Source organism: Stenella coeruleoalba (genome assembly GCF_951394435.1).
Source record: "Stenella coeruleoalba genome assembly, chromosome: X".
In the NCBI taxonomy this organism is placed as follows: Eukaryota; Metazoa; Chordata; class Mammalia; order Artiodactyla; family Delphinidae; genus Stenella; species Stenella coeruleoalba.
The window spans coordinates 74,962,813-74,976,772 of NC_137152.1; the positions used below are offsets into that span (position 1 = coordinate 74,962,813).

The 13,960-nt window shown below is 36.6% G+C and overlaps 2 protein-coding genes across 4 annotated transcripts in view; one reads left to right on the plus strand and one right to left on the minus strand.

The window, feature by feature from the left end:
* Positions 1 to 2,132: 2,132 nt before the first annotated feature.
* On the minus strand, positions 2,133 to 4,330 carry NAP1L3 (nucleosome assembly protein 1 like 3). Its single transcript, XM_079910372.1, has one exon. It carries the CDS (start codon positions 3,996 to 3,998, stop codon positions 2,556 to 2,558), a length of 1,443 nt encoding a protein of 480 aa, XP_079766498.1. The 5' UTR covers positions 3,999 to 4,330; the 3' UTR covers positions 2,133 to 2,555.
* A 137-nt stretch (positions 4,331 to 4,467) lies between these two features.
* FAM133A (family with sequence similarity 133 member A) overlaps positions 4,468 to 13,960 on the plus strand; it is a 48,555-nt gene continuing 39,062 nt past the window's right edge. For all 3 annotated transcript variants that reach the window (XM_079911369.1, XM_079911371.1, XM_079911370.1), the window contains exons 1-2: positions 4,468 to 4,574; positions 5,368 to 5,437. The gene's annotated coding sequence lies outside the window, so the exon portion shown is untranslated. The remainder of the gene's footprint in view (positions 4,575 to 5,367; positions 5,438 to 13,960) is intronic.

A 13,960-nucleotide genomic window follows, 5' to 3' on the forward strand; every position in this document is an offset into this window, starting at 1 on the left:
GGGAGGGAGACGCAAGAGGGAGGAGATATGGGGATATATGTGTATAGCTGATTCACTTTGTTATACAGCAGAAACTAACTCACCATTGTAAAGCAATTATACTCCAATAAAGATGTTAAAAAATAAATAAGTTGTCTTCCGAATTAGCTTCTTACACCCACTCAACTTGATTTGAGACAAGAACTTGTGATAAAACCTAATCAAAGTGATGGACTGGGAGAAAATACACCAATCTATTATATATACAGGGCATATCTTCCTGTAGTATGCTTCTGACTGATTGTTATTATCTGCACTTCTCCTTCTATTTTGCAAATATTCTATAATGACATACGTTCCTTTAACATTGGAAAATACAGAGCAGGAAGGGGCTAACTACTTCGGCAAGTGTTCTAAGATGCAATAAGGATGTTGCATTTAGAAGTTTTAAGGGCTCTACTGTCTGTGATGTCTGGCAAGCACAGTATATATTCCATTTGAGAACCTCTGCATCAGTGAGCCAGGTACATGCTATTTACTATAGTCTTTGATTCGGCACAGACTTATAAGTAAATCTGCTACCACACCCCTCCTTGATGGTTGCAAAAATCTCAGAACTACAAAAAAGTGACTCTCAGAATATGACTGCTATTGCTAAAAGCAATAATTTACTTCCTGATTTTGTATAAATTGTAACCTAAATATCCAAACATGCATGATTGGTTAAATATCTATCTCATAGGTTGGAATATTTTGACATTTATAGACATGGGGGGTGACTATTGTTAAGCAGGGATAAATGCAAGATACTAAACTATATATATGGTGGGATCTGGGAAGACTAGTAGGTAATTTTATGCCTAGTGACCCAGAAATTCCCCAATCCTGTCTTCCTCTTGCCACAGCTCTTTCCTGTTAAGGTCCTGGAGGAAAGTATATGCAGTTGGGGAAATGGCAGATGTGAAATAGGATATTATTTGTTGTGCTTGTGACTTTGTGCCCAGTACAAAGCTCTTTGGTAAAGTGAGTTTAAGGGGCTTCCTCCTCACAATAAATTCAAACCAAAATCTCTGGATCAAATTACTCTGTAACCAACCACATGGTGCAGAATTGGTGAAAGCATAATGTCACCTATAAGGAAAAATAAACCACATAGGGGAATGAGACCTCTTCCCAAGTCACGGTGGAAGGTGGGCCTGGGTCACTTACCCAACCTACTCCTGGAAGTGAAGACAACAACTAATATGGATGTCCTTTCTGGGTGAGGCACTCCTGCCTATCTCCCCTCTTCTCCATCCCTACCTCCTCCCATCCTTTCCACTCCCCACCCTCCTCCCTTCCTTCCTCCCCTCTCCCTTCCTTCTCTCCCCTTTCCTTTCCTCCTCCCTCCCACCCTCTTCTCCTTCCACCCCCCTCCTCACTCTGGTACCCTCCCTCTCCCTTCTCCCTCCCCACTTTCTCTACTTCAACACTCCTCCCCATTCCTTCCTCCTCTTCTCTTCCTCTCTCCCCTATCTTAGTCCTTCTCCCCTGTCCCATTTCTCTCCAATCACTGGGATGTGTACCCACCAAAAAGAGCTAAGATCTGTGAAATGTATCAGAATGTTAATTATATTGATAATTATATATTTTTAAATGTTCCTTTTCCTAAGGATTCTCTACTTTTTCTATAATAAGCACCATATTTTTTATAATGAGGCAAAAATGGTAGATTTTTATAGCACGATACATTTTGACATTTATTTTAGATTGTAATAGAAGAACATGAAAAAAATACCAATGATGTAAAGTGATCATTTCCAGTGAAAGGCAAAGTAGAACATATTACAAAGAAAATGTGGTTAGTACCTTTAGTTTACAGTTACACAGGAGAAGATGAGCAAACTTTTTAAAAATGCTATGTTATATTAACACCTCAGTGGTAAACAATAACTTCATTATGCTTAAATTTATAAACCACTATGGCACATTAACAAGCTCACAGTCATATCATATATGGTCTTGATGGACATTATTAAATGTATGCTAATTTTTTTCAAGGGGTCAAATTTCACAATGCACTGTTTTAGTTAGTATAATACTGTATTTCTATAGCAAAGTAATGAAGGCACAGCTAGTACAAGCAGATTTAAACCCTTAGTCTTCTGGGCTGGAAAAAGAAAAAAAAATATTTGCATTGATGCTTCAGGAACTTTTTTTTTCAAGCAAATATTTGTCTCAGTTAAACAATTCTGACAGTTTTCACAGCTACATTCTAATAGGAATATGACAAAAGGACTTCACAAAAATCAAAACTTTGTAGCACCAAACTAACATGCTTTAGATAATTGACAACAGTTTACATATTTTGAAGAATATTACACTACAACAGGCTAGATAGAATAAACTGATACTTAGACACTTTAAGACAATATTTTAGGCTACCAGGAAAGTACGAAAACTCAAGACTGTTAGGAATACTAGTGCTGAGGTTACAGGGCAGGTTTTGTTTTTTTTTTTCCCCAAGACTATATAAACCTACTTCACTTCTGCTTGAAATTTGAGATTCTTGAAAATTCTTTCATGCAGCCTTTTTTTTATTTTCGATATTTCCTGTTTCTACAATCTTTACCAACATCATAGGTACCATTGACTTCTCCTGTATAGTAATAGATTGATTTCAGGATGACATTATCATGTAAAATTTGACCAATTTCAAAGTCCTCATCAAGGATAGCATCTTCTCGTGGTTCAAGCTTTCCAATTGTAGGAATCTCAGGAGGGCTAAAGAAATTGAAGAATGATGCATTAGGAACCACTCTTGGCTGGGTTTCAACTTCTCCAGTAGCAGTTGTGCGACTCCGGGTGGTTGTCACTGTAACATCCTTTGCTCTTCTCCAATCTATCTTACAGCCTTTGCAATCTTGGATTTCCCAGCCCCAAGAGAAGAAGGGATCGTTGTGATCTGGCTTTGACTTTATTATATATGTCTTGGTCAGCACCTCATTTTTGAAGTATGGATTGGGTAGAAAGCAAAATTCAAATGTGTAACTTATAGGCCGGCCAGGTTTTGAGAACTTCAGGCTAACATCGGACAGGAACTTCAGAATGGGCTCATCATACTTCTGAATCATGGGCCCCAGCTTGTCAACATTCTTTAAGACAGTCAGCCAATAGTCGGGAATGCCTTTAGGATCTTCTCTTTTAGGCTTTCCCTTGCGAGCTCTTTTAAGAGCTCTTTCCTTAGGCCTGACCTCAGGAACTCTTTTAGGAGCCTCTTTTCCTGGAGCCCTTGCCTTAGCCTCTGTTACTTTAGGCTGCTCTTTATCTTCTGCCTTTGCCTGGGGGGATTCTTTCGGATCTTCTTTTACTTCAGTCTTGGCCTCCAGAGCATCTTTAGACTCTTCTTCTTCTTCAGCCTTTGCCTCGGGATTTTCTTTCGGAGCTGCATTTTCTTCAGCCTTGACCTCAGGTTTTGTTTTCGGGTCATCCTCTTCTTCCTCACCCTCTAAGGCAGGCATCTCACTAGGGCCTTCTTCCTGCACCTCCTCATCACTGCTGAACACCTCATCCTCCGAATTCCATTCACATTCTTCTTCCGTAGGCTCATATTCTGCATTGATGATTCGAAATCGCCGATCATACAGAGGCCTATTGAGTTCGGCATATTTTCGTTCGAGATCGTGAATTGCCTTTAAGAACAGGGCGTCTACCTTGTCACATTCATCTTGAATATTTCTGAGCGCCTGCACACGATTTCTAACTGCCCGAGGCAGCTGATCCACGAAACTTCTACCCGACGGAGCACGCCGCGCACTTCTGGAAGGCCCAGGTACCCTCTTCTTTCTATAGAAGCGGCTGCAGCTACTGCTGCTGCTGCTGCTGCCACTACTACTGCTGCTGCTGCTGCAACTAGTGCTGCTGCTAGAGCTGCTGCTGTCAGATTCTTCCCCAGAATCGCTAGACGAGCTAGCCACCATCTCTTCATCCACCCCCTGGGCGGCAGGTTCCAAGACCCTGTTAGGATCCGCTTCTGCCATTTTGCAAGCCTGCACACCTCTTAGGGTGGTGACTACCGCGCGCCCACAGATGGGCAGAAAATGACTCACGGATGCTTGGGTGGCGGCGGCGGAGGCTCTGGCTGAGGTGTTGGCAGCGGTGAAGGCAGCAGGAGCGCGGGGCGGGGCGCGGCTGGGCCGAGGAGATCGCAACGGAGGTGCCAGCAGCAGCGGAGACCTGGACGAGAGCGGCGAAGGCAAGGCCTCTCTCAGCTACAGCTGCAGCGGACTGAGGCGTGCCGCAGCCGAATGGCGCAGTGCAAGACCCCGAGATCTCTTCACTGCTTACATCTCGAGCCCCCTCCCCTCGCAGTCAGACCTCCAGTTCATTTAGTTCCCAGTGTGCCCTCAGCTCGCACCTCATTTGCTGGGCAAGCTTGATTGACAACCTCTCAGCCCAATGAGTGACCAAACGCACCTCCCCCTCCAGGCTCCGCCCTCCTTCCCAGACGCTCCTTGGTTGCTGAGGCAGACACCCCTGGAAGACGTTTTTTCCCCCCTCAAAATTCTATCTTTATAGTTTTATAATTACAAAAAAAAAAAAAGCTTAGATATGAGGTAAAAATACTAGTCATGATTCCTAACAAGGGAAGAGGAATATTCTTCTCCCATCCGCTCATCCTTAATTCCCGCTTGGTTTGTCAGGGGCCTCGTAACAAAAATCTGTTTTTTAAAAAATTGGGTGAAAATGCTCCAAGTGGCATCATTGGGTAGTGTGATTATTGATGATTTTTAAAATTCTTTTTCTTTTATCTAATTGTTCTATGAGCATGTATTTTTACACTGGGGGAAAAAGGGGGAGTCGTTTATTGGTGAGGGGGGGAGGGGCTAGAAAGCAGGCATATTGCATTCCACGTAGCAGTTTTAATAAGTGCTGTCTGTGATGTTTGGCAAGCCTGGTTTATATCCATCTACAAGGTTTGCGAACCCATGTTGCCGTGAGTCAGTTACACCATTTTTACTATATTTCTCTTTTTAAGCTGGCATATAAGAGACCCCATCCTTGCTGCTGATTTGCCACGTAGTCCTTCTCAATGATTGTTAACAACCTTATAGATAAAATAAAAGGGCATTCAAATGTTAAGTAGTATTATTTAAAAGCAGACGATTTGTTCTATACTTTCGTGCAGCAGTTTTCAATTCCACGAATAGCAGGACGGGAGGGGGAATCTGTGCTGATGAAACTGCATCCTCTGTCAGGGTGTTCTTTACATTGTCATCTTCCACCAGTTTCCTTCTAACACTGTAAAATTCTAGCCATACTAAAGTATGATTTACAAGTCCAGTAATATATGAATAAACTTTTGCAAAATGAAGTTTAAAAACAGGTATCTGTTATTTTTATTTACAGGATTCTTTTCTGCAACAGAACAACTCCCTTGGTACAACCAAAAAGACCAGTGTTTACTTTTCATTAAAAGGTAAGGAACATATTTAGCCCATTTTTATGAATGACAAGAATTACCTATCTGTGTTTGAATAAAAATTCACAAGATATAGTCTTTTAAAGACTTAATTGGAAGATATCTTAGTAGTTCTATGGAAGCGGAAAACTCCACAGAGGTGATTTGGAATGCTAATGTAGAAAATAACCTAATTAATCACATTCACTTTCTAAACCTGCTCATAGAATACAAGTAGCAAATTAAAATATAAAATATGATGAATTATTCATTTCAAGTGAGGAAAATATTAAAGTTAGATTAACCCTTATGTTACCTTTTTATTATAGGATTTGTGCTTAGTCATTTAGTCATATTTTTTAAAAGTTAGGAAACACTTTTATTTTCTATTCTGTAAATGAATTTACTTTTATTGTTTATTCCTGGTTGTCAAAGTATGTAAGCATTGTAAGGAAAAATACAATATAGAAAATTCCAATGATAATAAAAACACAATCTTAATCATTTGTTAACCATTGTTAGCATTTTGATGCATTTCCTTCCAGAATTTTCTTTGTACATATTCACACCTGCCTGTTTATATATGCTGTTTTATCTATGTGACATCGTATTCTCTTGTAATCTGCTCATTTATCAATTAATTGTGACTATACTTTCACAGTAAATGATCAACATCTTATTTTTAAATAGATGCATATTCCATGGAAATATTTGCCTTAATTTATTTAACCAGATTCCTATTGTAGGGCAGCTACTTCCCAAACCATCTCTCCACTAACATTCATATTTTCTCCTGTTATAAAAAAGTTACCCCTGTATACCTACTATATGCACTTGTAAAAATTAGTCATATGATGAATTCTAGAAATGGGAGTGCTGGAATAAGTTGCATGCTTATTTTACTCTTTGATACATATTGCCAAACTTCTCTCCAGAAAAAAATTATCACAATTTACAGTCCCACCAACAATGCATGAGTTCATTTATTTAGTCATTCAACTAATATATTTTTGTGCCTGCCATGTGCCAGGCACATGTGGTAGAGGATGATGATATAATGCTGAATATAACTTACTGGGTGCATATCCTTTCATTTTATAATTTTAATTAAAACATATACTATGGAAACAATGATTTAAATCAATGAAGTTATGCTGTAAATATTGTTCTACAGATTATTATTTTCCTTTAAAATGATGGATGTATTTTGGTAATGAATGCACTTATATTTTATAGTACCTTAATGGTTTCATATACATGTTAAACTTTGTACCAACAATAATTAGTATTTTGGAGTTAGCAATGAGTTAGGGATTGAGACTTTTTTAATGTATTTTTATTAGCTAGTTAATTTTCTTAGTACCACTTATTTGATAATCTTTCTGTCTCACACTTATTTGAAATACCACCTTTACTGTATTAACTAAATTGTTTGATTCTGTTTCTGAGTTCTGATTTCTGATGCATTGTCCATAATTTATCTGCAAATAACTGAGGCAGTTTTTTAATAACTTTATCTTTTCTGAAAATAATATAGGTTGAAAAAAGTCAGTACATTGAAATCCAAATAAGAAATTTAAAATAACTCAAAATACACTGAGATAATCACTATTCACATTTTAATAAACATCTCCAAATTAATTTCTTATTATTATGCATTTCTATTTCTTAGATTAGTGGTAAGATTGAATGTCTTTTCATATGTTTATTGTCCACTTGGGAATTGCTTATTCATATCCTTTGCTTGTTTTTCTACTGAATTGAAAAAGGAACTAATCAGTGGTGAAATCCTAAGGGTAAAATAATTTTGACCTTGATTTAAGACAACTGTGACTCCTTTAGAAAATAGCTCTCTTCTGATTTATGATATTGGACAAATGTGACTCAACTACAACTTTCATTCTAAAATTATCTACGTGGAGGCTTGTTTAGATGCTTTTCAAGAATTAATACTTAATCATTCACACCGATACAGAAAAGTTTGGAATGGAACAGGGAGAATAAAAAGAGAAAAAAAGCTTGTAAAAAAACCTCATACAAAGATAATATATTAATGAGCTATCCTGATTTTTGATTGGAAGTCTGTTGTCCCAAGCCATAGATTTTAGGTACCTTTTTCTAACAACAGTCTACTTTTGATGTGTATACAATACTTTAGGTATCTCATAACACACTTTTATTTTTGTAGCTTTTTTGGTCTGTTAGTTAACTTAATTTTATAATGGCAGGTCCCTAAAAGAAAATAAATTTTATGTTCATATAATGAATATAATTTATGTATAATGCCATATTTTTTCTATTTTTATAAGTGTGCAAGCATATAATATGCTATTTTTCTTAATAAGGCTATCTATAAATTACTTGCATAGTAATATGATCTCTGTTCCATTATTTTATAATATTCTTTTTGGAGGGTTAAATGTTCATAGTTCTACATGAGATGATGCTTAACACAGAATCTATTGGTATATTCCAAGCTGAACATGGCTCTTGGACATCTGTTTACACCTTACCTGTTATGAACATGTACACAATCCCACCCACCACCCCTGCCACACAAACACACATACATAATACACAATGAAAACTGCTGTAGCATTATCTTTTGTTGTAGATGTTTAAGAAGCCAAGCATTGCAAATTCATTTATTTTTGGACTTATTGTTTGTTGTTCTTTTTTTTTTTTGGTTCATCTAGATAGATTTTATCTAAATAAACAAGTTAATTCTTTTTTAAAACAATTTTACTGAAGTACAGTTGACCCTTGAACAACACAGATTTGAACTGCGTGGACCCACTTATACACAATTTTTTTTCAGTAAATACTACAGTACCACACAAGCTGCAGTTACTTGAATCCCTGAATGCAAAACCGTGGATACTGTGGCAGGCTATAAAGTTATACACAAGATTTTCGACTGTGCAGAGGATGGGTGCCCCTAACCCCCGAGTTGTTCAAGGGTCAACTGTGCAATAGATATAATCGTACATAAAGTGTACAATTTGCTAAGTTTTTATAAATCTATACACCTGTGAAGTCATCACCACAGTCAATATAATGAACATTTTCATCACCCCCAAATGTTTCATCATGCCCTACTCCGTCCCTAGGCAACCACTGATCATCTCTCTGTTTCTATAGATTGGCTTGCATTTCTAGAATGTTATATAAATGGAGTCATGCAATATATCCCTCTTTTTGCTTATCTTCTTTCACTTAGCATAATTATTTTTATATTTTTCCATATCGTTATGTGCATAACGAGTCATTTTCCTATTGTGTTACTGAGTAGTTACACATTGCTTGGATATATCACAATTTGTTGATGGACATTTGAGTTTTGGGCTATTATGTATAAAGCTGCTATGTTCATTTGTGTATGTCTTTGTATGGACATATAGTTTCATTTCCTTTAGAAAAATACTTAGATGTGGAATGACTGGATCACATGGTATGTGTATGTTTAGCTTTTAAGAAATTAGCTATTTTCCAAAGTGATTGTACAAGTTTGCATTCCCACTAGGAGTGCCAACACTTGGTATGGTCAGTCTTTTAAAATTTAACCATTCTAATAGGTATGTAAGAGTATCTCATTGTGGTTTTACTTTGCATTTCCCTAATGACTAATGATGTTGAACATCTTTTTGTGTACTGATTTACCATCTACTTATCTTCTTTGTAGAAGTATCTATTCATATTTTACCCATTTTTCTATTAGGTTGTTGTCTTACTATTGAGTTTTGAGAATTCATTTTCTACTCTGGATACAAGTCCTTTATCAAGTATAAGCTCTGCAAATATTTTCTCCCAATCCATGATTTTTTTTCATCCTCTTAAAAAAACAGGAAAAACTGAAAAAGTGCCTTTCACAGTTTTTCAAAGAGCAAAAATTTGTAATTTTGATAGAGTCCAGTATATCATCTTTTTTTATTTTATGAGCCAAGCTTTTTTTTTGAACATCTTTATCGGAGTATAATTGCTTTATAATGTTGTGTTACTTTCTGCTGTATAACAAAGTGAATCAGCTATATGTATTTATGTATCCCCATATCCCCTCCCTCTTGCATCTCCCTCCCACCCTCCCTAACCGACCCCTCTAGGTGGTCACAAAGCACTGAGCTGATCTCCCTGTGTGACACGGCTGCTTCCCACTATCTATTTTACATTTGGTAGTGTATATATGTCATTGCTACTCTCTCACTTCATCCCAGCTTGCCCTTCCCCCTCCCCGTGTCCTCAAGTCCATTCTCTATGTCTGCGTCTGCATTCCTGTCCTGCCCCTAGGTTCCCATGCTTTTGGTATCACCTTTGCCTGGCCCAAGGTCACAAGGATATTCTTCTATCTTTTTTTAAAGTTTTATACTTTTAGGTTTTATATTTCAATCTGATCTATTTTTGTATGTGGTAGAAGATGTGGATTTATTATTTTTTTCTTTTTTGCAAATGTGTAACCAACTGTTCCAGCATCATTTATTACAAAAGCTCCTTTCTCTACTGAACTACTTTTGCACCTTTATCAAAAATTTGTTGTCCATATATGTGTGGGTGTGTGTTGTACTCTCTGTTCTGTTCACTTGTGTACTGATTTTAATCACCTATTTGGTAAATATTTGTTAGGTCTATTTGAGAGGAAAATAGAACCAAATTGTTGGATAACAGAATTTCATTGCAGTGGAGACAGTTATAGAAGGTGGATCTTCATCCTTGGCCTTTCATTTCTGCTCTCAGAAGAGAGAGAAAGAGGCAAATAACAACAGTAATAACCTAGAAAACCAATCAACACAAGAAACATCAAATGCTCTTCTAGTTTCTGGAGTTGCCAGTGTGTAGCTGTCTATAATCCAGCCACAGGAATGGTAGATAGCATTATTCAGGAGTACAAATAATGCCTCTGTTTTTCTCGCCTTGGTTAGGAGAGACCTCTTTGGTAAAATTAAATAGACAGCTTTTTCAAGCTGTTAATAAATTGTGGTTTAAAAAGGAATAGTAATAAAAATTGGTTAGTATTTCACACTACTGTTTTTCAAATCAAAATTATATCATTCCATACTCATTCCTAAAATAAGGGTACACACAAATGAATAGAATATGGTATGTAGCTATAACATTTTATTTTTTTTATTTTTAAGAAACTTGATTTAATAAACATATCAAACTTTGTACCAATGAACATGCATAACCTTTTTTGACACAAATGGAATATTCCCCCATAACATTTGATTTTTAAAAGGAAATATTTGTGAATTACATTTCTGGCATTATAACCTTAACTGCATGGAATTTAAGAGAACAGTTACAATTAATATGCAATAGCAGAAAAAGAAAATTAGTTACTAATTTGGATATTTATTCTAATGCTAGTTTTCAACTTAAAAATAGCATACATTGTTCAAAAATGTAAATCCACATCACAGAGAAACACTTTTATAAGGACACTCAAGAATCTTTTGCCCACAGTACTCATTTGAAGAATTCTCACATAAAAACTTAAATAAAGCAAACCTTTTTAATTGCAAGTTTGGAAGCATTTTATTTCATTTGACTAAAAAGGGAGGAAAAATTCAAAGGATTTGAATGGTGAGCAATGTCCATGCATGTATGTATAACTACCATAACTAGTTCTAAATTTTGTATTATATTTGGACAATGTAGAACAAGCCCAAATGATATTTTCTGCCATTTTTCATCCAGAATACCCAAATATATTTAATTAATTTGATTAAGTGCGTCCACTGAGAAAAAGTAAGTCTTATGGAATTGCAAATATTCCTGCTGGTGGGAACAAATACCTATTCCACAGCTCTTCAGAGGTGATGGTCATTTTTGTATCAAACAACATACACATAATTTTAAAAACCCTTTCTTAGAGTTTAAAAGAGTAGAATCTCAATAATAATCAAGTTTCAGCATTTGATTTCCTTAGTGAGACTTTATGACCTAAGTGATTTTATTACAGGTTCTGGAGTCAGAATTGCTGGGCTTGAATCCTGATTTTTCCTCTTACTGGTTGTATTAGATATTGGGCAAGCTAACTCACTTTTATTACCTCTATTCTTCCTCTCTAAATTGGGGCTATGGACTTTCCTGGTAGCATAGTGGTTAAGAATCCGCCTGCCAATTCAGGGGACACGGGTTTGATCCCTGGTCCGAGGAGATCCCACATGCTGTGGAGCATCTAAGCCCGTGTGCCACAACTACTGAGCCTGTGCTCTAGAGCCCGTGAGCCATAACTACTGAGCCTGTGCACCACAACTACTGAGGCCCGCATGCCCTAGAGCCCTGCAGCAACTGAATCCATGGGCTGCAACTACTGAAGCCATGCGCTCTATGGCCCGCGTGCTGCAACTACTGAGCAACTGCTGAAGCCCAAACACCTACAGCCCGTGCTCTACAAGGAGAAGCCACTGCAATGAAGAGCCTATGCACCACAACGAAAAGTAGGCCCTGCTCGCCACAACTAGGGGTAGCCCGCATACAGCAGTGAAGACCCAATGCAGCCAAAAATAAAAATTAAAAATAAATTAATTAAAAATTAATTTTAAATAAATAAATTAAATAAAATGGGGCTAAAATGGCACATAGACCTCAAATTCAACATTGTTTACTATTTTTCGTAATATTATTGATCAAGATTATGTGTAAAGGAACCTTTCTTATTATATAGTCTCAAGCCACTCATAGCATTTCTTTGTGACTATAATGTGAATTCTATTTTGGAAGCAGCATGGGACTCTACAAATAGAGATTTTCCAACTCAGATATGCATGAGGGTGGAAATTTCATGGATGTTGGCAACTCCTTGATATTAATAATAATATTAGGTCCTGATAGTTCTAAAGTCAAATAACCACTCATCCTGCTTGGCATTGTCTGCCTACAGAATGTCTCCTGTTATTTCAAAGAAAAAAAATCAACACAATTTTAAATAAAATTCAAACCAAGTATTGTTTTAGTGTTTTACAGCACACACAGCCCCCTTTCTTTCTTGAGAACTTTCAAACTTCCTGATAGTCCTAAATTATACATCTTCATTATCTAAACCTCAAACTCATATCTCATGTTTATTTTTGATACCTTTTATTTTTTATTCCATTATAAAGGTTAAGAGTATAAAATTTGCATACAATTAATTACATACATCTTAAAATATAATAACTCCCAATGTGTTAAATAATGATTTCTGTCCTTGATATTAATAACATATTTTTTTAACTTTTTATGTGTTGGTTAATTGTAGAGTACTGTGCACTGTGACTTAATTTTAAATACCCACCTAATACCTTAGATTTTCCTGTCTCAGTTCTATTGCTTAGCGTATTGGTGTCAAGCCTAACTAACAACTGGTGAAAATATTGTCCTTGTTGGAGGTGGAAGGGATTTTAGAAATGATCTAGTCCAATCTCCTTATACAGACTGGGAAAACTGAGGCCTTCCTTATTAGATGGACATTCTAGGACTTTCCATGTATTCGTCACTACAAACAATTCTGCAGTTAACACACTTTTACATATATTATTATGTATGCAAAAAGTCGTTTTCACAAATGTTAATGTTTTTGGTTTAGGGGCAAATTAAGGAGTAAATAAAGATTGTTCAGGTCCTCTAATAATGGATGATTACCCTAAGCATAAGCATTGTGTAGTAAGTATACATAGTTGTCACTGAATAATAATAACTTTATTTATCACTTTCGTGTATCAGACACTGGACTAAGTGCTTTATTTTTAGTATTTTAATGAACCCATTGAGGGGTTCATTATCATCCTTATACTATCCTTGTATGACAACTTCATCTCATCCTTAGTATTATATCCTCAATGAGGATACCGAGACTAAGTGAATAACTTGTCCAAGGTCACACAATTTATAATCAAAAAAGCCCAGATGTGAAACCAGATGGTTTGATTCCAGAAGTTGAGTTCTTAACCACTCTACTATACCATCTTTAATGAACAGAAGTGAATGAACTCTTGGACAGAGGTACTAGAACTGGAGTTAAGTGACAGCCCTGGCCACTTTTCCATTCCTCATGGTATTAGCACCTATAGGGGCATCAGTACTCAAGTTCCTCTGACTTACAAGAGACTTAGCTTGAACTGGCAAGGTATACTAGAACAAGCTAGTTTAATGAAAAAGATGGTTTTCATTAAATTTAACATGCCTAATGACTTTATTTGGTTAACAGCCAAATACTGGGAGGTCAGAGCTTAAAGTAAATGCCAATGTATTCAATCCACAGTTAAATGAAAAATATCCTAGGAATTTTTCCATTTAGTATCCCCAGCAGCAAAGGAACCTGTACTTCGAGGAGCCTGAAGATATGATCTGAAGCTACCCATTGAAAGCAGGAAACTCCCTTGAAATCTATACATTTTATCTGTACGTTTCCTTTCAATATTTGACTTGTGTTCCATAATTTATTGACATAGTTTTTATATAAGATTCCTGGTCCCTGAGTAAAACTGACACCCAGGATGATGCACTATGATGATCCGCTCCATTTTCCTGTGTTTCAGGCAACAGCACAGGCTCTGGGGTCAG

Excerpts from the sequence above, each read along its gene's own strand:
- NAP1L3 (XM_079910372.1), bottom strand. The coding sequence starts at position 3,998 with ATGGCAGAAGCGGATCCTAACAGGGTCTTGGAACCTGCCGCCCAGGGG.